The 22952-nt window shown below is 36.7% G+C and overlaps 1 protein-coding gene across 3 annotated transcripts; it reads left to right on the top strand.

The window, feature by feature from the left end:
- Positions 1–6182: 6182 nt before the first annotated feature.
- On the top strand, positions 6183–22952 carry LOC138333864 (ATP-dependent Clp protease ATP-binding subunit ClpX-like). 3 transcript variants are annotated; one of them, XM_069282503.1, is made up of 11 exons: positions 6199–6335; positions 7417–7535; positions 9853–10134; positions 10959–11020; positions 11964–12153; positions 13227–13382; positions 15289–15453; positions 17327–17574; positions 19628–19849; positions 20780–20872; positions 22766–22952. In XM_069282503.1, exons 3-11 carry the CDS (start codon positions 9924–9926, stop codon positions 22880–22882), a joined length of 1464 nt encoding a protein of 487 aa, XP_069138604.1. In that variant the 5' UTR covers positions 6199–6335; positions 7417–7535; positions 9853–9923; the 3' UTR covers positions 22883–22952. The 3 variants fall into 3 exon arrangements, with proteins under 3 accessions (XP_069138603.1, XP_069138605.1, XP_069138604.1); XM_069282502.1 differs by lacking the exon at positions 7417–7535 and having other exon boundaries at positions 6183–6335; positions 9863–10134; XM_069282504.1 differs by lacking the exons at positions 7417–7535; positions 20780–20872; positions 22766–22952 and adding an exon at positions 20428–20644 and having other exon boundaries at positions 6183–6335; positions 9863–10134.

Raw genomic sequence — 22952 nt, 5'->3', positions numbered from 1 at the left:
GTTTAAAATCGCAGCTGTTTCTGCTCATCAGATTCTAGATTCACGCAGTGGGTTCAATATGACATATACAGTATCACAATTATTTCATGTTCAATATGAATAACTAATAATTACTTTATAAAGCTGATACTTATATTTAAATACAATATTGCAGTATAACACGACGTGTAAAAGATGGAGTTTTCTTTCTGCAAAATTTTATTATCATAATTAACGTCATGGCGGATGCTGGATTTATGTTACACGTGTGTTTCGAACACGTCCGTAAAGTTTTTCTTAAAAGAATGGTAAGCAAGTTACAGCAAGGGTGCATGGGGCAGGACGGGGGAGGGGGGGGGGGGGGGGGGTAAACATGTCTTTTTGGCCCCCCCCCCCTATTTTCGCCGAGTGAAATGTTCTAAAAATGCACTTCTGAACGAAAAAAGGTCCTCCTGCACTTTTTTCGTACTTCATTTTAGAAAATTTTCCGCTGCGTTTCCGAAGGCTCGTTATAAACTTTCCGATTTAATTTTGAAAATGGGAATGTAAAACGAGATCGATAATTTTATAGAGTCGCAAAAGTTGTTAACTTACCGTTAATACTACACTTACCATCACAGGGACCTGGCACGAAAATTTTTAACCAATAATATACATATAGTATATTATACTATAATATACTATATGTATACTATTGGTTAAAAATTTTCGTGCCAGGTCCCTGTGCTTACCATTGTCTTCCGAATAGTTGACTTCAAATAAATAAAATGTTCATTTTCATAACGCGGGTCGTCTTATGTTTAACGTCGTCGTCCGAGATGCCGCGCGGTAGTTGATTACAAAACATCAAAATGAAACCCAACTGTTATCATATATTACGCGAGATATCTTGCACAAGCTTCATGTTGTAACCTCATCTTTGGTCAACGATTTATAATTTCTTATGTTATTCATGATTTTTAGAAACCTTTGAACTTTCCCCGGAAAGGTAGTGGGCCTTTAATAATAAAAATTCAATACACACGAACTATTGTGTCCATCAAGGGATTATACTATTTCAAAAATGTCTCTTTAATGATTAGTTTGTTTATATGTCTAAGCAAGCAAATTATTTGGTTTTATTATTTTAACGTCCTACTAACAGCCAAGGTCATGTAAGGACGTGCCAGGTTTGTTGGTGGAGGAAAGCCGTAGTACTCGGAGAAAAATCACCGACCAGCGGTCAGTACCTGGCAACTGCCCAACATGGGATTCGAACTTGCATCCCAGAGATGTCGGGACATCTTGACCACTCGGCCACCGCAAGACACTTAATTCAATATTTTTCTGAGTTATACAACAATGTGCCTATTGTGTGAATCCGATATGTTCAGATCGAGCAGGGTTGCGTAATGGTATGACGACAGTCATCATTTCTAAATGTAGGTAACTTTAAATCGAAAAAATACCGTGTTAAGAACGCTTTATTATCATCTAAATACATTATAAAACTCATCTCAGCCATTCTAAATCATATATTCTTTTCACGGGGAAGACCCCCGAACCCCCCCAAACAACAAAATCTCGCGCCTAAGGCGCTCGCACATTCATCAAAATACACCGTAAAACTCATCTAACCCATTCTAAATCGTTATAATTTTTTTCGGGGGAGACCCCCGGACCCCAAAACACCAAAATCGCTCGCAAATTCATCAAAATACATTGTAAAACTACGGTGGCTGATTTATGCCATTTCGTCAAAATACTAAAGACTTTTGCTCCCCATTACGTTTCATCTTCCTACGCCACTGTTACATGTATATCTTATGTGTGTTCAAGGTCATTCTAACTAGTAATTGTTACGCGTTTGGAACAATCAATTACATTGGTTTTTTTTTTACTATTTTAGGAGACCCGTGGAATAATGATTCGCTCTGTCTCCCACCCCACTCCCATCCCCTTTTTTCTCTCAAACATTTGTAACATGGTGATTTTCTTCTTTTTTGTCGTGATGCCGTCCATCAATGATGATGATTATGGAAATGTGTTTATATGTTCTATCTGGTGTCATAAAAATGTTGATTGCCAAAAAATTAATGATCTTATACAAAATACTGACTGGCAGTTGTTATTTAGAACACAGGGATGTGATGATTAGTTACACTTTATATAATTATGAACCCATCAGAGTGCCCATAGACCATTTTTGACGTTTTAGGGGTCTAGAGTAAAAATCGTCTAGACCCCTAAAGTATGTAAACTGTAACTAATTCTGATCAGATCCCTGTGATTTAGAGACGTTCAGTCTGGTAATCATATGTGTAAATTATTTACTGAAAAATACGCCCATGTTTGTATTCCTATTATAAATAACATTTTACAAACTACATACGATAACATCCAGGAAATATTTTTCTCTCATACCTACAGGTGTGATATACTGGCTGGTCTCATTTTTTTCTCAGAAACTTAGCTGGGTTTACTTCTAACAGCGGAAATTGCGTTGAAATTATCACACAATTTTCATGCATGGAGAATTGACTTGCAGTCGCGGTTTTTAAAATGGCAAGCCTCGGGTTTTACTACATTTTGTGACCCTCGGGTAGAATATCCCTATCCTTCATATCCACATATTAAAGTGTGTAATATTCATTTTCACTTCCCGTATTATTAATTACATGTATTAACCCTTTCATCCACATGGATCCATCAAATCCAGTTGATTTATCAAAATCATAATTGAGGGATCGTTTCCCTTGTGTGCTGAAATGCAAAGCAGACATATAAAATTGACAACTGACTTGCATTTTTGTATACCATGCATAAAAATTGAAGTTTCAATATCGGTAATTAACTTAATTATACCTCATGCGCAGGGATATGAGAATTAGTTACAGTTAATATACACGTTTTGGTGTTTAAATAGAAAAGGTCAATTTTATTCTTTACGCTGTATCATAAATACGAATTTTACGACTTTCGATATAGACCTATTCAACGTATAAAAATGGTCTACGGCACTCTGGCGAATCCAAATTCATTTAACTGCAACTGATTTTCAGATCCGCGTGAACTCGCGCGTAACGATATAGACTTACAGCTATCTGGGACTAGCTCCCAGAGGGTAGCTCACAGGGACCTGGCACGAAAAATTCTAACGAACAGTATACATATATATATTATTTTCCGTGTCAGGTCCCTGTGGAGTAGCTGAGGCTAAAAGGGCTAATTTTGCCATATATAAATCCCAACATTAACTATTAAAATTACAAACGTGATATTATTATATTTTCAGATTAATGTTTATATTTGATATGAAATGAGTGATAGTTGTAGTTATTGAGTTAACCAGATGCGCTGTACAGGCCCTCTTGACCACTTGTACTTATTATATTTGGTTCGTTTTAACATCTTAGTAGTGGATTATTTTCAGAAGGCTTCCTTTCATTGACTGTGTTTTGCAATTGTACGTTTAAAGGGAGACAACCCGTCCGTCTCTATAACATTAATCCAGTGGAGATAATCCAATCATTTATAACATTATCTCCCCTTTAATAGATAAGACTTTAATTTCTTATTTTCTTTTTCCATTTAGATACTATTTCATCTTTATAGTTTATATTAACATATAATTACTCCTATACATACAATTTAACTCATTTTCACACTTGCATTCAAACTTCATATTTATAATTAGTCAATCAATCTTTATCCATCTTTCCATATTTTTGTTAGCTTTCATTTTTTTTTTACAAATAATCAATTAATATCTTTATTGTATGTTTTTCGAATATATTTCAAACCCATTTTCTTTCATTCTCTCACTCATTCATCATAGTTTTAAGAAATGAAATAAGAATAATTTCATTATGATTTTGAGTTTTTTAATTCTTTACTAAATTGTCACTGTATTGTACATATTTTTTGTGAATTTAGAATAAATGTATTTTATTATGGCATCTAATCTGTCTTGCTATCTATACAGGTGTTTCTGAGGTGGATTGTCTCCCCTTCATTGGGATCTACTGTAGCTGACCTCGCCAAGACTTTGGCTTTCTTACATTCTCCTGTTGATGTTCTGGTAATTAGGATTACTTTTCCTAACTGTGAGTTTGTACTAATGTTGTCATTGATAATTGTCCTCTGTGCCAAGTTGGTTGGACTTGTGCTTGACCTCCTTGCAAAAAGTAACACCAGAGTATTTTAAGAAATTATACTTAAGAAATAAACTAATGTCTGATCTTTTGGTGTCATCTGCAGATGGTGGAACGGGTTTAAACTCAGGAACATTGAGTGCAGCCACCAGCTCTCGTTGCCATCTCCAGAGCACACCATAGAATGTTGCTTGCACTTAGCACACTCACCGGAGTAGCACATAACAGAAGCAGATATAAGACGGGACCGTCAATATTGCTTATGCTGTTTGCTTGTAACTTCATTCTTAAAACAACGTTATGATGTAATATGCAGGAAATAATGATATTTTGAAGCTCCTGTCATGATTTATCTATCAAAATAAGTACACTTAGTGCTAAGATAATTCAGAAATGATTTGTATTGTTCGTAATAATAACAATTTTATTAACAGCATATATATTCTTTTCAAATTATCTCCCCTTCTTGCTTGTTTCAGGGGAATGTTGGTTAGGGAAATTGGAATACGCTGTGATTATTAGAGATACACTGTAGCCAGACAGATCACTTTGTTCGTCATATCATTGTCTAGACATAATTAAGGTTTTCGATCAACTTGAACTTTAAAAGCATGCTGTATAAATTGGGTCGAAATTCTCATATTTTGAGAACATATGATTATATTCTCAATGAACAAAGACAAGAAGATATGTTTATAACTGACCTCTGTCAGAGGGTCTCACGCCCGTCCACCCCAAAGACTCGATCGTAGCCGTAGGGCGAACACCGACACAGAGGTAATGTTTACATTTGACATCCATCGTTTTTAACAAAAATGAAAGCACTGCACGTCGCCCCGGTCGGGGTAGTTTTCCCCGTTTATTCTTTATACAATTGTTAATTTAAAAAATGTTTGTATCATATATAAATATAAAACATATATGTTTTGTTTAAATTTTTTTCAACGAGAAAAACAACAATATACACGTAATGTTGCGTCAAAATGTAAACAAAGCCATGTGTTTCTTAAAAAAAGTAGCCCCTTTACGTTACATATAACATTACACAAGTTCAAAGTTCAATGATACCATGCATTTATGGTAAACAAAATTGGCTAATATTTGCGTATAGTGAACAAGCCTAGTAAGTGTAAATATAGCTGTTTGGTCATATTTTGGCGTAATTTGATGAAGATGATTCAAAGATAAAATTTTGGATTCATTTTGCGAATTAAAGTTAATTTTATAATTACGTCATGTAACCCAGATTGGCACACATTTTTCTTATTTTTAAGCATCTAAGTGTCAGATTACAATATAATTCCAATTTTTGTATCAATCTGACACTTAGATGCTTACAAATAGAGCCTATTATCTGTCTGTTGGTCTATGTTTGGAATTCTTTCTGCACGTGTTTCCATAAATAGCATCCTTGGATACAGGTCTTGAACGCACCTGATATCAACCAGGTGCGGGTACCCAGATTGGCACACCCAAGTAAAAACAGTGAGCATAGAGAAATATCGGAATATTTCAAATTTAATTTGACTTATATTGAAACTACAAAACAAAAATCAGCAATTAATGCCATTGAACACTTTAATTTCTCACTTGTAAATCCTTGATTTCTCCATATTTATTTTTAGAATGATTTACTTCAGAATTAATGTAGTGAATACGCAGATAAAATTTCATCTTTATGGTTATCACATGATTTTTACGACAATATCCATGCATATTTTGCCATTTTAAGCTTTGTGTGTGTACGTGGTACTGTTTTAAACATAAAAATGACACAATGGAAGTAACTCTTGGATTTGTTTCATTTCACATCGCAGAAACTACCAAATAACTGACAACTACATTTACTAAATTTGTGTTCTAGACATAGTTTATACCATTTCCCAACTTTTAAAATTCTCAATCTCGGTTCATTTTGTACATATCAATCAATTTCTCTGATTTTTTTAATCAAAATTATGTGAATAATTATAGTTTATCCTTATGCTACGTTCATGTACCATATTGACTTGTGCAAGTCTATGTGTAACACTAATTCAGGTTAATATAACCGATAAATTATCCTGTAATCGCCTTTAGGTGGATGATATTCTGCGCCCTAGTTATGACCTTCACCTTATAACAATTGTTGCTTTCGGAGCCTCTCGGCTTTTTTTAATGAGTAGAGTTCCAATCAAGTTGCTGGGACATACGAGTTTTGAATACAACTGTAAACAGTGATATGTAAGTAGCCATCAGCCTACTGTAACAATTATAGTTCATATACAAATGTATACGTAATATTTACAAATCTTATAATGAAAACGTTTGCGTGTGTAGATCTAGATGAGTTATTATCAGAAATAGCCACTGATAAGTTGACGTTGTGTTACAACTTACATTTGCAGTAAGCCTATTGCCAACTAACCCGATTTCCCCGAGTTGACCCGTTTTTGTAGACATTTCAGAATACAAATCCGTTGGGTTCGTCTGGTCAGATATACATAGAGATTAGAAACTCCTTTGTCTTTGTTGACAGGCGGGGGGACCTCCGGTTTATAGGCATTTCCCTTTGGCTTACTACTTTTAAGTACATGTAGATTCTATACTCTTTTAACCCTTTGAGTGCCACAGGAATCCTCTAAGTGAGTGCCAAACCGTATTCCGATCAAAGGGTTAAAAGAATATAGAATCTACGTCACGTCATTATCATGGCAAGCCTGCATGGAATTCCTCTCGTCACAAAATGGATATTGTTGCAAGCCTGCATGGAATTCCTCTCATCACAAAATGGATATTGTTGTGAATAACTAATAAAAGTACATTTTTGTGTACAGTATCTTGTCAAATGAATTTTTACCAAATTTGGCATACTAATGGGATATTTTCTACTCTTTTAGCTCATGATATTTGCATAGTTTCTCGTCACTTATTCTTTTGAGAAAGCATGTTTTCTAACATCTTCATCGCCATGTTTAGTATAACAAGGAAAGGAAGGTGTCAGCTTTGAGCTGTGCACAAAAATAATAATATCTAAAAAATTAAACACTGGAAAATATAATGAGCTGAACATACAAATTAATTTTATAAAAATCCACTAATGTAGAGATCAGAAAAATTCAAAGATAAAATGAAAATAAAACAAATATTTAGGAAAATTTAACAATGCAGAAAGACTTTTGATCCAAAACTGTTGATGTGACGTTTAAGGTCATGTGCTATATGTCTTTTTTTAGACATTTAAACAGAAGTTTTTAAATAGTATGATATGAATCGTTGAAATGAAAAAAATATATCGTCTGAAATGACATTTCATTCCAAACAGAAAACCAGACAATATTTATTCTTTGTGACGTACATCTGTACATGTATACAAGTGTCTTACATGTAGCGCAGTGGTAGAAGGCGCATGTATGTTTGGCTAGGCGATTGGGTGTCGTAGATCGTGAGTTTGAGGCCCGGATAGGGCACGAGTCAATAAATTGTCATGCTTTGTTAAATTGTGTTTCTTTGATATTTTATATATACAACCATCATCAGATGGTGGGCTATTCAAATCGCCTTTCTTCCGTGGTCCGTCCGTCCGTCCTTCCGTCCGTCCGTCCCGTCCTTCCGTCCGTCCGTCCGTCCGTCCGTCCGTCCGTCCGTCCGTCCGTCCGTCCGTTAACAATTCTTGTTACCGCTATTTCTCAGAAAGTACTGAAGGGATCTTTCTCAAATTTCATATGTAGGTTCCCCTAGGACCCTAGTTGTGCATATTGCATTTTGCGACCGATCAGTCAACAAGATGGCCGACAGGCGGCCATCTTGGATTTTGATAGTTAAAGTTTGTTACCGCTATTTCTCAAAAAGTGCTGAAGGGATCTTTCTCAAATTTCATATGTAGGTTCCCCTAGGACCCTAGTTGTGCATATTGCATTTCGGGACCAATCGGTCAACAAGATGGCCGACAGGCGGCCATCTTGGATTTTGATAGTTAAACGTTGTTACCGCTATTTCTCAAAAAGTGCTGAAGGGATCTTTCTCAAATTTCATATACAGGTTCCCCCAGGACCCTAGTTGTGCATATTGCATTTTGGGACCGATCAGTCAACAAGATGGCCGACAGGCGGCCATCTTGGATTTTGATAGTTAAAGTTTGTTACCGCTATTTCTCAAAAAGTGCTGAAGGGATCTTTCTCAAATTTCATATGTAGGTTCCCCTAGGACCCTAGTTGTGCATATTGCATTTCGGGACCAATTGGTCAACAAGATGGCCGACAGGCGGCCATCTTGGATTTTGATAGTTAAAGGTTGTTACCGCTATTTCTCAAAAAGTGCTGAAGGGATCTTTCTCAAATTTCATATACAGGTTCCCCCAGGACCCTAGTTGTGCATATTGCATTTTGGGACCGATCAGTCAACAAGATGGCCGACAGGCGGCCATCTTGGATTTTGATAGTTAAAAGTTTGTTACCGCTATTTCTCAAAAAGACCTGAAGGGATCTTTCTCAAATTTCATATGTAGGTTCACCTAGGACCCTAGTTGTGCATATTGCATTTTGGGACCGATCAGTCAACAAGATGGCCGACAGGCGGCCATCTTGGATTTTGATAGTTTAAGTTTGTTACCGCTATTTCTCAAAAAAATACTGAAGAGATCTTTCTCAAATTTCATATATAGGTTCCCTAGGGCCCTAGTTAAGTATGTTGCATTTTGGGACCGATCGGTGAACAAAATGGCCGACAGGCGGCCATCTTGGATTTTGATAGTTTAAGTTTGCTACCGCTATTTCTAAAAAAGTACTGAAGGGATCTTTCTCAAATTTCATATGTAGGTTCCCCTAGAACCCTAGTTGTGCATATTGCATTTTGGGACCGATCGGTGAACAAGATGACCGACCGACGGCCATCTTGGATTTTGATAGTTAAAGTTTGTTATCGCTATTTCTCAGAAAGTACTGAAGGGATCTTTCTCAAATTCCAAGCATAGTTTCCCCTTGTACCCTAGTTGTGCATAGTACCTTTAAGGACTGCTACATAATGCTTTTTGGGACTGATCGGTAAAAAAGATGGCCAACCGGCCGCCATCTTAGATTTCATTGTTGAAGTTTGTTACCACTTTTTCTTAGAAAGTACTATAGCGATCTGTCTCAAATTTTATATGTAGTGTGTTTGAAAAAGTTTGAAAAGCAGGGAAAAGATCCTCTTTCCATTGTCAGACATAAATCATTCTTTGGTGGGCGCCAAGATCCCTCTGGGATCTCTTGTATATATACAACATCAATATTGAGAACTGACCAAAGCTCAAAGCAGAGATAGGTCTTGTATATTTTAAACAAATTACCAGTAGGATAGATAATTTTATGATAGTGTCTTTCTATATGACAAATTATTATTCATGTACTGTATTTGACACAATAATTCCCCAGGGCACTTAAAAAATTGAAGCAATTCAGGGGGCGCTAAAAAATGGTCACAATTTTTGACTTGCCTTTCATGAAATTATTCTACAAAGTAAGCCATAAATCAATTTGCAAAAGAAATCTGTAAGAAAAAATCTCATATTTTCAGTAAGTGAAATTGAATCCTAAAAAAAGGGAGGGGCGCTTATAGGGATGGGGGCAATTATTAGGAGGAATATGGTACATCATATTACAAATGAGATTATGTTAGACAGGCGAGAAAGAAAAAGAAGTCCGGACTGAGGTGAAGCTCAACCAATTTTAACCACTTAAGATGCCAAAAAGTTTGATATTTGTCCAATGTTCCTTTGATATCTGGTGTTTCAGAATGGATCTATAAAGAGGAAGCAGAAAAAGCCAGTAGGAGCTGCAGAGTCAGCGACGAGGAATGGCTGTCAGAACGGGGTTGGTGACCAACTGCAACAATATTTCTGCAACATGGTCTCAGAGGAAATATCTCAATGGCTTGTCTAGAAGATTTGGACTAGCAAGCAATGTACTATACTCCAAAAAGCGTTCAAAGGGAATATCCAAACTTAACAAATCAGCCTTGGACCAAAAGTTTGAGTATATGGAACATGATGCCCTTCTTCATAAAGGTATAAACTTCATGAATGGTGAATTTCATCACCCTCGGGTCTCAGATTTCACCGTAGAGAGGCGTTCACATTTAGTTTAAATTATATAGGGAAAACACATTGATGTTGAAAAAATCCTTTATGTATTTTTAGCCCACCAACATCAGATGGTGGGCTATTCAAATCACCTTTGTCTGTTGTCCTTTGTCCATACTTCCCTCTGTTCTTCTTTTCATCCTTTCATCCATTCATCCCTCCGTTACTGTCGACGCAATAATAGTGTGAACGGTTTTGTTTGATCACTACATCAGCATATTATTGCGTCGACAATAACAATTCTTGTTAATGCTATTTCCCAGAAAGAACTTAATTTTGAAAAGCAGAGAAAAGATCCATCTTTCAAGTTTCAGACAGTGATCATTCTTTGGTAGGCTCCAAGATCCCTCTGGGCTCTCATGTTTAATTTTTAGATCTTTCGTCTCATTTGGGCCATTTTGGCACTATATCAATAGGCCTGATTGATTTCAAGAGCCTGATGGGTGCAATGTATACTGTTTATATGTCTTTGGTTCATTTTGTATCAGAAATCTGGCCATCCTTAAGTCCCATGAACCTGTTGGTTTTTTTTTCTTACCTTATTTGGTTTGAAAACTGTATGATGCTGATTGGCACATTCTTACAAAAGTTAACAAACAAGAATTTTTCAATGGGAGTATAGGAGAGAAAAAAAATTAACCAGTCTGATGCTATATGAAGTATATGCATGCAAACAATGAAAAATTAACTACAAGCTTTACATGTGTGCATTTCACATTTCACGCCAATTGAAATCATTTTATTGACAGGTGGTCTAGACAAGATATCAAAGAGTCGTGAGGTACATTATGATGTGCCAAGCCCTAAGGAGGTAAGAGCTAAAATGTTTGAATTGATATGTTCAATCTATGTTTGCATTGGTAGGTATAAAGGGAACAGTCAAAGCTTTGACTTGAGGTAGCAGGAAGCTCTAAGGAACTGTTGCTGAGGACACTCAAATTACATTCATATTGGTCATGACTATATACCATATTCGTCTCAGTGAGCGCCCCCATCCATATAAATGCCCTCAGCCATTTTTTTAAGGCTTCAATTTCACTTACTTAGAATTAAATACAGACTGAAAATATAAAAACTGTGTTGGTTTCTTAACTGATTATTTGGTCAATTGATTTATGACTTACTTTGTAGAATAATTTTATGAAAGGCTAGTCCAAATTTGTTTCTATGAAGCGCCCCCTTATTTGCTACAATTTTGTAAGGGCGTTTATTGGGTAGAATACGGAACTACTGTTTTTAACAGTTTATTAGGACCTGTGTCAAGATGCAGCTGCCCTATAGTAATCAGTTTGTCTGTCCGTCTTTCTGTCTGTCCGTCCGGTATGATGATTTCCCATACCATCTAGATCTGCATTGTAACATTTTTGCCATAGAGATAAAGTTTTGAAAATATTCCTTGGGTATACACAAAACATTTTTAAATACAATTCAGAATAATAATTTTACTTCTTCACATTTTGAATCTTGGCAGTTTTACGAAAGTTACAAAAGTTTTTGTCTACTTGTTTTATAGGTTAAAAATAGGCATGGGTTGTCCCATCATTGCTACTCCAGGGGTTACTATCACTGACATTATATCCACCCTTAGATCTATTTTATAGTTATGATTATGATGTCACTCAATCAATCACAGGGAGGGTGATATTGTACCCCAAGAAGCTTGCATGTATTTCCAATCTCTGCTTATTTAAGGCCTGAAGAATTTGCAGACATATCTAAAACTTTGAATTTCAGTTATTTTCTGCCTGTTCTAGATATTCAGTTTCCTTGAAGAACATGTGGTTGGGCAAGAGAGAGCAAAAAAAGTTCTTTCTTCCGCTGTTTACTACCATTACCGAAGAATTCAGCACAACCAGCAGCAGAAAGATATATACAGAGCAGAGCCAACCCCGGCCCATCTTTCATTGTACAAACGGCAGCCACCCTCCTCAGCCTATCCTTCAAGTAAGTGTCTTTGGATTTTGTATCGCCTGCAGCAGACAAAGCTAACAGTATAGGTATCATTATTGTATTTGTGCTCTTAGTTAATTTGAATATCAGTTGTAAATCAGTATATTCAAATTTCCAATGCAGTCCCACTAGGTAACCTTACCAAATGCAGTTTGCAGTCATATAGACTATGAACTTCAATTGCTTTTTACTACGTCATTATAATTGTGTTGTCACAATTGTCGTGCCAGCGATCACGGAAAATGGCGGTTCAAATGGCTGTTCCATCCTTGACGATAACGAATGATTGATTCATTAAAGATGCAAAATCCCTTGATGTGTCAACATAAAATTGTAACCAAATGTAAATATAAGCATTGAACATCTTTCAGTTGGCATTCATAGCCAAAATGAATGCCAACTGGACTGACGCAAATCCAAAATGAAGCGCTAGTGCGCTTCATGGAATTTGCCTCTGTCAAGTTGCCATTCATATTGGCTATGAATGCCAACTGAAAGACGTTCAATGCTTAAATGATATCAATATTAAGCAGAAAGGATTGCAGTAGATAGTCATTTTTCCCCATTTACATTGATTTTCTCACCAGTAGAACCCATTTATTTCAATTTTGTTAATTCACCTTCAAAGCTGTGCTATGGTATAAAGCAGTAGTAATGCATTTAGTGGTTATCATCCCATGAATAATATACTACACCACATTATTCTTGAATCTTCTGACAAAAGATTAAAAATTTTCATTTTTGACTTTTTTGACCTCTGTGAGCATGTGACCTTGACATATTTTCTTATTACATATCTATGGTAAAGTATAAGGATCAATTTTAATTTAAGTATGAATGTATAAATCAAATAGTAAAAATGTTACTGCTGTATATTTATCTATTTTTTTAGCTCTGTGACCTTGACCCTGCCGGTGAAATATATTTATCTATTTTTTTAGCTCTGTGACCTTGACCCTGCCGGTGAAATAAAATGAAATTTGGTAACTGACAAGGTTACACAAAATTTTTATAAGCAGAGTAAAAATATATGTTGAGTTATAAGTGCGTATATTTGTTTTTTTCAGACCATCCCCACATGTCACTGCTGAGACAGACTGGCTCCTTAACTTCTATGGTCCCTAACCATTTACAACATTTGTTGGAGGCTGACAGTCCAAAGTTTGAAAAGAATACCATCTTAGAAAAGAGTAATATTTTATTGCTTGGCCCAACAGGATCAGGTACAGTATAGCCATGTATAGCAAATATGTGTAGGTACTAGGGCGACAAGAAATATGTCATCCTGAATGTCAGTGCGTGCTCCTGCACGAATTCGATATGGTGGTTTCCAAACTATGCGCTTGTTCTGGAACTATTATTAGATTCAATATATGTATTTAAAAACTAAACAGGGCATATATAAAATTTTGGAGCTAGCAAGTAGGTTTGAGGGATTGCTCACACTCTTGAAGAAGGGCAACAATGTTTCTTTTTAAAAATATTTGATGTTGGAAAACTATGCATTTCACAAAATTTTTTAGCATTTTTATCCCCCGCCCAACGAAGTTGGCGGGGGATATACAAATGGGTTCCGTCCGTCCGTACGAATGGTTTCCGGAGCATAACTCTAAAACCAGTCGAAATATTTCCACGAAACTTAATACACACATTGGTCTTATGGTCTAGTAGTGCCTTTTGCTATTTTTAGGTTTTCAATGTCTGCATTTTTTCCGTAACCATGGAATAATTTCCGGAGCATAACTCTAAAACCAGAAGAGATATTTCCACGAAACTTCATAGACACATTGTTCTTATGGTCTAGTAGTGCCTTTTGCTATTTTTAGGTTTTCATTTTTTGCACTTTTTTCGTAACCATGGAAACATTGCTGAAAATATCATATTTTTGTACCAGGTTCGTTTCCGCAGCATAACTGGAAAACCGGTTGAGATATATGCACGGAACTCCATAGGCACATTAGTCTTATGGTTTAGTAGTGCCTTTTGCTATTTTAAGGTTTTCACTTTTTGTACTTTTTTCTGTAACCATGGAAACATTGCTGAAAATGGCAGATTTTTGCGTAAGAATCGTTTCCGGAGCACAACTCTAAAACCAGCAGAGATATTTCCATGAAACTTCATAGATACATTGTTCTTATAGTCTAGTAGTGCCTTTTGCTATTTTTAGGTTTTCACTTTTCGTGCTTTTTTCTGTAACCATAGAAACATTGCTGAAAATATCATATTTTTGTAGCAGGTTCATTTCCGGAGCATAACTCTAAAACCAGCAGAGATATTTCCACGAAACTTCATAGACACATTCTTTTTATGGTCTAGTTGTACCTTTTGCTATTTTTAGGTTTTCATTTTTTGCACTTTTTCCGTTACCATGGAAACATTGCTGAAAATATCATGGTAAATGGTAAATGTTACTTTGCAAAACTCCACCCATCTTTGTGTATATAGTCTAATATAAATGTCAAGGCTGTATACCTGATTCAACAATTGCAGCCCCGCTCTACTTGAATTATACACCATCTTTCTTTAGCTCAACTTCCTTTTTCCTGTTTTTTTTCATACACATAAGTCTCCACAATCAAACTTACTTCAGCTTTGATATCTCCATTGGCGGGGGATCTGAATGACTATGTCCTTGTTTGTGTTAAATATTGGTGGTTTTTTTGTTGCTTTTAAACTATTCAGATAAATAATTCCTATTTTGTTGGTAAAGGTATAATTACTAAACAATATAGAAATGCAGTATGGTAACTTGTCTGCATGTTATTGATAGATGGCACAATCTGGTTAGTGGTTCAAGGTTTGATCCTTGCAACAGTCAGTCGGTCCTTTAAATATATATTATTCCCTTCTTGTGCAGTCATATTTCTAAAACTAAATGTAAAATATCTTGAACTCTCAAATCAATATTAGCATATAATCTATCTTTGCATACTATAGAGGTTCCTCCCTTAGGATAGGCATCTATTGTGACATCATTATTTTGTGAACTCCATTCACGTCGTTTTGTGAGAAAAAATGATGTTACGCTCGTAAACACATGGCATCACAATCAATACCTATCCACAAGGGCAGACAGCTCTGTATATGCAAATACAAAGTAGCAAATATGAGCAAATGTATTTTTTTCAGGTAAAACTTTACTAGCTAATGCTGTGGCTAAGTTTCTAGATGTTCCCTTTTACGTCGGCGACTGTACCTCCCTGACGATATCTGGATATGTAGGAGAGGATGTGGAGTCCTTGTTATCTGGACTTCTAAGTAACGCCAATAATGACATAGAGAAATGTCAACGAGGTAAGGTCACACAGGGTTATAGGTCACACAGGGTTATAGGTCAATGTCACATACCATATTCACCATAATTAGCGGCCTTCCCCCTATAAGCACTCCTCACCTTTTCTGGAGAAGAGTTGAAGTTGTATAAACACCCCCATCCCATGGATTTAACAATATGTTTTACAACATGTGATGCCTCTAACACCAGCATTGTATCCCATATTACATGAACATTATGAATCATGACATAATAACAAGTCTCAAAGGTTAAAATGCAAATGAATTGTTAACAATTATGGCGAATATGGTATATATTAAACAAGAGTTAAGATGATATATTTTCATCGATCCTATAATAGACTATAATGATAGTACCTTATTCGACCCAATAAGCGCCCATGTCCCAATAAGCGCCCCTCCCCCTTTTTGAGGCCTCAGTTGCAATTGCCCAGGCATAAATAAGGACCAAAACTACATAAAACTGTTACTGTATAGATTTGCAATAATTTTGACTTATTAGCACCTTTTCATTTTTATCAATTTTTTAAGCGCCCTGGGCGCTTATTGGGTCGAATACGGTATCCATAATTATATCGCTGTATGATGAGATGTTTGTCATAAATCTGTCACTTTACAACTCGGCCACTATAACTTTTAAAATTAGGATTAATGCAAGCTCAGCTAAATATTGTTAAAATGCACAGTTGTTTTATGTATGTAATGATATGTTAAACATTATTACTTAAAATTCCTCTGGGGTCGCGAGTTCGAATCCCATGTGGGGCAGTTGCCAGATGCTGACCGCTGGTCCATAGTTTTTCTCCATGAACTTTCCTCTACCAACAAACTAGGCACATCCTTCCATGACCCTGGCTGTTAATAGGACGTTAAAATAACTAAACCCTAACCCACTTACATTCATGTGTAAGGTTTCAATGACCAGTACCATGTGTATAAACTGTCACCTTCATCAGACAAATGGCCAGGTAGCATTTATATTACTACAAATTAGTAATTGTGATGGATTTGGGATAAAAAAAACCTGTACATATACATACATTGTAGTCCTGTGTGTATGAGTCATTTATGAGCATCTGTTGTTTTTGTTGATCGGGGGATGGCAAATACAAATTTATCTATTAAAAAAAAATAAACATATCAGGGATTGCATATTATCTTGATTAAATAATAAGGGGGTTAGCCATAATGTCATGCATTTCCACTTAATTAGCCGTAATTAGCGCCCCTTCCCTATAAGAGACCCTCCCCTTTTTGTGGAGAAGAGATGGAGTTGCATATAGAGACCGCAGAACCAAATGATTTCGCTATATATGATATATTAACGTTTGCCGCTGTCCAGGTTAAATGGAGTTTTCAAGTCTGGTCACCTGTCACTAATTTTGAAGAATGGCATCTGGCATACCTGTGAATAAAAAGAAATAAAGATCTACCATCTTGCTAAACTTTTATGTGGGGGGTTCCATCTTATGTTGAATTCCGCACCAAAAATTGACCAAAATATTCATGAAATTCCAATATTGATTACCTCCCCCTGTCAGACACACACTTGACAGAATTTTAAAATTTCTTTACATATTTTATATCTACATGTAGTGCCCTACCCATACATTAAACATTTGAAACTGATGCGCCCTGAATACCCAATCAGCAGGCTCCGAAACATTCACCTCTCTATGAAATCTTGTGCCCAAAAGGGGATTTCCAGGAATCTATTTTTGGTTTGATTCTGCGGTCCCTAAACTCCCCCATCCCATGGTTTATGTGATGCCTCTAACATCAGCATTGTATCCAATACTATATGAGTTACAGCTACAATTTTGGCCAATACAGTATATCAGGACTGTAGAAAATAAACATTTGTTTGCTACAGGGATAATCTTCCTTGATGAAATCGATAAGCTTAAGAAAACCACATCTCCAAATTCTGACAGAGATGTTGGCGGAGAGGGAGTTCAGCAGAGACTACTCAAGATCCTAGAGGGTACAAAGGTCAGAGTTCCTGACAAAAGGTCAATGCCTTCTTCCTACAAAGAGATTGATACCACTGACATCCTGTTTGTGGGATCCGGAGCTTTCAATGGTCTGGAAAAAATCATAGAGAACAGCAGAGGCCAGAAGGTGATTACAATGGGACTAATTCACGTACCACTAACACCTGATGATATTTTTTTAGGGACTATGGTTTCTATTGGTGATGGAATGACGTTGTATGGGACTGTTGTTTCTATTGGTGATGGAATGACGTTGTATGGGACTGTTGTTTCTATTGGTGATGGAATGAGGTTGTATGGGACCATTGTTTCTATTGGTTTGATGGAATGAAGTTGTACGGGCATTGTTTCTATTGGTGATGGAATGACGTTGTATGGGACTATTGTTTTTCTATTGGTGATGGATGAGTTGTATGGGACTGTTGTTTCTATTGTGATGGAATGAGTTGTATGGGACTTTGTTTCTATTGTGATTGTATGGGACTGTTGTTTCTATTGTGATGGAATGAAGTTGTATGGGACCATTGTTTCTATTGGTGATGGAATGAAGTTGTACGGGACCATTGTTTCTATTGTGATGGAATGAGGTTGTATGGGACCATTGTTTCTATTGGTGATGGAATGAGGTTGTATGGGACCATTGTTTCTATTGGTGATGGAATGAAGTTGTATGGGACTATTGTTTCTATTGGTGATGGAATGACGTTGTATGGGACTATTGTTTCTATTGGTGATGGAATGACGTTGTATGGGACTATTGTTTCTATTGGTGATGGAATGACGTTGTATGGGACTATTGTTTCTATTGGTGATGGAATGAAGTTGTATGGGACTATTGTTTCTATTGGTGATGGAATGACGTTGTACGGGACTATTGTTTCTATTGTTGATGGAATGAAGTTGTATGGGACCATTGTTTCTATTGGTGATGGAATGAGGTTGTACGGGACCATTGTTTCTATTGGTGATGGAATGAGGTTGTATGGGACTATTGTTTCTATTGGTGATGGAATGAGGTTGTATGGGACTATTGTTTCTATTGGTGATGGAATGACGTTGTACGGGACTATTGTTTCTATTGGTGATGGAATGAAGTTGTATGGGACTATTGTTTCTATTGGTGATGGAATGAAGTTGTATGGGACCATTGTTTCTATTGGTGATGGAATGAGGTTGTACGGGACCATTGTTTCTATTGTTGATGGAATGAAGTTGTACGGGACCATTGTTTCTATTGTTGATGGAATGAAGTTGTAGGGACCATTGTTTCTATTGTGATGGAGAGTTGTACGTGGACGGGACCATTGTTTCTATTGTTGATGGAATGAAGTTGTACGGGACCATTGTTTCTATTGGTGATGGAATGAGGTTGTACGGGACCATTGTTTCTATTGGTGATGGAATGACGTTGTATGGGACTATTGTTTCTATTGGTGATGGAATGACGTTGTATGGGACTATTGTTTCTATTGGTGATGGAATGACGTTGTATGGGACTATTGTTTCTATTGGTGATGGAATGACGTTGTACGGGACTATTGTTTCTATTGGTGATGGATGACGTTTCGGTGATATGGTTTCTATTGGTGATGGAAAGCATTGTAGGACATTGTTTCTATTGTGATGAATGATTGTACCCATTGTTTCTATTGTGATGGAATGACCTCAAAGATTATATCCCGCGATACTAGTTCTACAGAAACATAATCAGGCACACGGTACGTGAATTAGTCCCATCGGTTGATAAGAACCCAAGGAGTATTCTGATAACATATGCCTACTTTTATCTGTAATTTATTATAAGCAATGTACAGTAGTGTATTTAACTCAATATGAATGCAATTTTGGTGATTGATAAAAATGACATGAAATTATCCAATTATTTCTGTCTTCTATATACATTGTATGTCACGTCACACATCATAACATTCAGGACTAGAATATTATACCTTGATAAACCTATCTAAAATCTAAGTATGACCTTCATGAATTAAAAAAAGTAAGAGAGCAAGAAAACAAATCTTAAGTATGACCTTCATGAATTAAAGAAAGTAAGAGAACAAGAAATCTCAATCTTAAGTATTACCTTCATGAATTAAAGAAAGAAAAAGAACAAAAACCCTCTATATGACTTGAAATGATTCCAATCCTTATATTGTTAAAATATCATTTTTGCGTAGGTGTATGGTTTTGGACAACTATTGAATGAAGAGACGGACTGTCAGTTGTCCCACGTAGAGCCTGAGCACATTGTCAAGTTTGGAATGATCCCTGAATTTTGTGGTCGTATGCCTATACTGGTGCCGTTTCATGGACTTTCTACAGAAATGCTTGTGAAAATTCTGACAGAGCCAAAAAATGCCATAGCCAAGCAGTTTATTGCTAGATTTAGGACAGAAAATGTAAGCTAATATGGATTTGCAAACTTTCTTTTGTACAAAGAATATATTACAAATATTAATTAGTCATAACATTAAAGATGCTCCACCTCCGACAGAGCATAAATGGTATTCATCATTTGAACAATGATTGGTATTTAATCGTGTATATATATATGCCTAATTAACACAAAAATAAAATGAAATAATTTATTCCGCCTTTGGTGCATGCGCAATCAGTACTTCATGTCATATGGAATATAGTGCCACGGAATTTTTTCGGGATGCAATTTATTATGTTTCATATTTTTAACTTGAAGTAAAATTAGAAGCTCAAACTTTTCAATGGTGGTAATGGTGTAAAGTAAATAACTTTTGTAACTGAAGAAAATACTAAACTGTCTGTTCCTGTTTTTGATAGTGAAAAAATACCATTTGCCAGCGGTGGAGCATCTTTAACTATTAAATCATTCTAGTTATAGCTTATCACACATGCATTCATATATATCCATGTTTTTGATCCACCTTTATAAGATTGTTGGCTAGCTATTCAAATCACTTTTCATCTGTGGTCTGTCCGATTGTAAACATTCTTGTTGTAGGGTTTGTTTTGTCAGCAGTTCTTCATATCCATTTTGGAACAAATTCAATCATCTGTTGGCTGTATTGAGTTTGACCATTTTATTGTGTGCATGCTGCAATGCAAAATTTATAAATAATTCAAAGGACAAAGGAAACAAGTGAATGGCTAAGATCCTTTCTATTGACAGACAGATCATTCTTGGTTGTGCGCCAAGATCTCCAAGGTCAGGCAACAATCCAATGCATGTGTCAGAAAACGGAAAGTTATGTGAGATTTCAGTGTCTTTTAATGTGCGATATATGTTTAAAAATGACAATAGAAACACAAAAAGTACTGTTATTTGAATTTCGTTTGTGATGTATCTTTATCAGTGTCAGCTGGTTCTCACACCAGACGCTTTGCACGCCATTGCGGACTCGGCCTATCAGAAGAAAGTTGGAGCTCGAGGTCTGAGGGCTTTGTTGGTAAGTATGGCCAGCCTATCGGAAGAAAGTTGGAGCTCGAGGTCTGAGGGCGTTGTTGGTAAGTATGGCTAGCCTATCAGAGAAAGTTGGAGCTCGAGGTCTGAGGGCGTTGTTGGTAAGTATGGCTAGCCTATCAAAAGAAAGTTGGAGCTCGAGGTCTGAGGGTGTTGTTGGTAAGTGTGGCCAGCCTATCGGAAGAAAGTTGGAGCTCGAGGTCTGAGGGCGTTGTTGGTAAGTGTGGCCAGCTTAAAAGAAGTTGGAGCTCGAGGTCTGAGGGCGTTGTTGGTAAGTGTGGCTAGCCTATCAGATGATTTCGAGCTCTGAGGTCTGAGTCTTTGTTGGTAAGTGTGGCCAGCCTATCAAAAGAAAGTTGGAGCTCGAGGTCTGAGGGTCGTTGTTGGTAAGTGTGGCCAGCCTATCAAAAGAAAGTTGGAGCTCGAGGTCTGAGGGCGTTGTTGGTAAGTGTGGCTAGCCTATCAGAAGATTTGGAGCTCGAGGTCTGAGGGCTTTGTTGGTAAGTGTGGCCAGCCTATCGGAAGAAAGTTGGAGCTCAAGGTCTGAGTCTTTTGTTGGTAAGTATGGCTAGCCTATCAAAAGAAAGTTGGAGCTCGAGGTCTGAGGGCTTTGTTGGTAAGTATGGCTAGCCTATCAGAAGAAAGTTGGAGCTCGAGGTCTGAGTCTTTTGTTGGTAAGTATGGCTAGCCTATCAAAAGAAAGTTGGAGCTCGAGGTCTGAGGGCTTTGTTGGTAAGTATGGTCAGCCTATCAAAAGAAAGTTGGAGCTCGAGGTCGGAGTCTTTTGTTGGTAAGTATGGCTAGCCTATCAAAAGAAAGTTTGACCTCGAGGTTGGAGTCTTTCTTTGGTAAGTATGACCAGCATATCAGATGATTTCGAGGTCTGAGGACTATTTCCTTTTTTCCTTATTCCTTTTTATAGGTCATCTGACCCGAATGGTCAGGATGACCTATACTGTAAATCACCTTTCTTTCGCGTGCGATTTACTCTCGAGGATTTCGTGATCAAAATGAATTTGCGAAAATTTATCTTTGCAAATAAATAAAAAAAAACAATACTAAATATATATTAAACATATATTTTAATTTATTTTCATTCCACAACATGTGATCTCCGCAACGTATTTTGAATATGAAATCGCGAAATTTAATGGCCGCGCAAGAAAGTTAGTTTACAGTATGTCACCATGCTTCATCCGTGGTCGTGCGCCGTCCGCCGTGCGTAAACTTTTTATTCAAATGACTTCCCTTAATAATCGAAAGACCCAGTGTATTTATATTGTGTTTGTAGTATGCTTGGATGAAGTACTACCAAGAATGACATTGACTATCATTCAAAGTCACGGGGGTTAAAAATGCTTAGATCTTTAAACGACTTGCCAATGATTTATATCCCTAGAAACCTGAGATTAGACATGGAACAAGCGTGGAAGAAGGGTTACTATGTATGTTCATATGGATATCCTCGGCCTTCATTCATGGTCACAGGAGTTAAATTGGCTAACACCTTTAACGTCGCCCGTCCCTTTTATGTATGACGTCAGATATTTGTAACGTCTTCTCCGGATCCCAGTAAACGTACGATTTTTTTCGAGAGGAAACTAGAAGGGACTAGTATTCTGGGATGAAAGGGGCTATCACGTTTTTTGCATATGAATGACCTTGACCATCATTCACAGTCACATGGGTCAAATAGGCTACAGATAGGTCAGATGACCATTAAGATCCATTAGGCCTCTTGTTTCTTATGTATTATTTTATTTCAGGAGTGGACTTGACCATCATTCACGGTCACATAGGTCAAATAGGCTGCATTAATATTTAGATGACCGTTTATGCCCATTGAGCCTCTAGTTTCTTATATATTATTTTATTTCAGGAGAACCTGTTGGAGGAAGCGCTGTTTGAAGTGCCTAGATCAAACATCAAGAGAGTAATTATCACAAAGGAAGTAGTCCAGGGCTGCCAACCCCCAAACTATTTTACTAGCTCCTAAAACTGAAGTCTCTGTTAAACTATTGTATGTGATTTTATCAATAAATCTAAAAATATAAAGTTTTTTCAAA

This window comes from Argopecten irradians, chromosome 10, assembly GCF_041381155.1.
Source record: "Argopecten irradians isolate NY chromosome 10, Ai_NY, whole genome shotgun sequence".
NCBI classification, from domain to species: Eukaryota; Metazoa; Mollusca; class Bivalvia; order Pectinida; family Pectinidae; genus Argopecten; species Argopecten irradians.
Note: the sequence above shows the minus strand (reverse complement) of the source record. Positions and strands in the feature narration are given on the sequence as shown.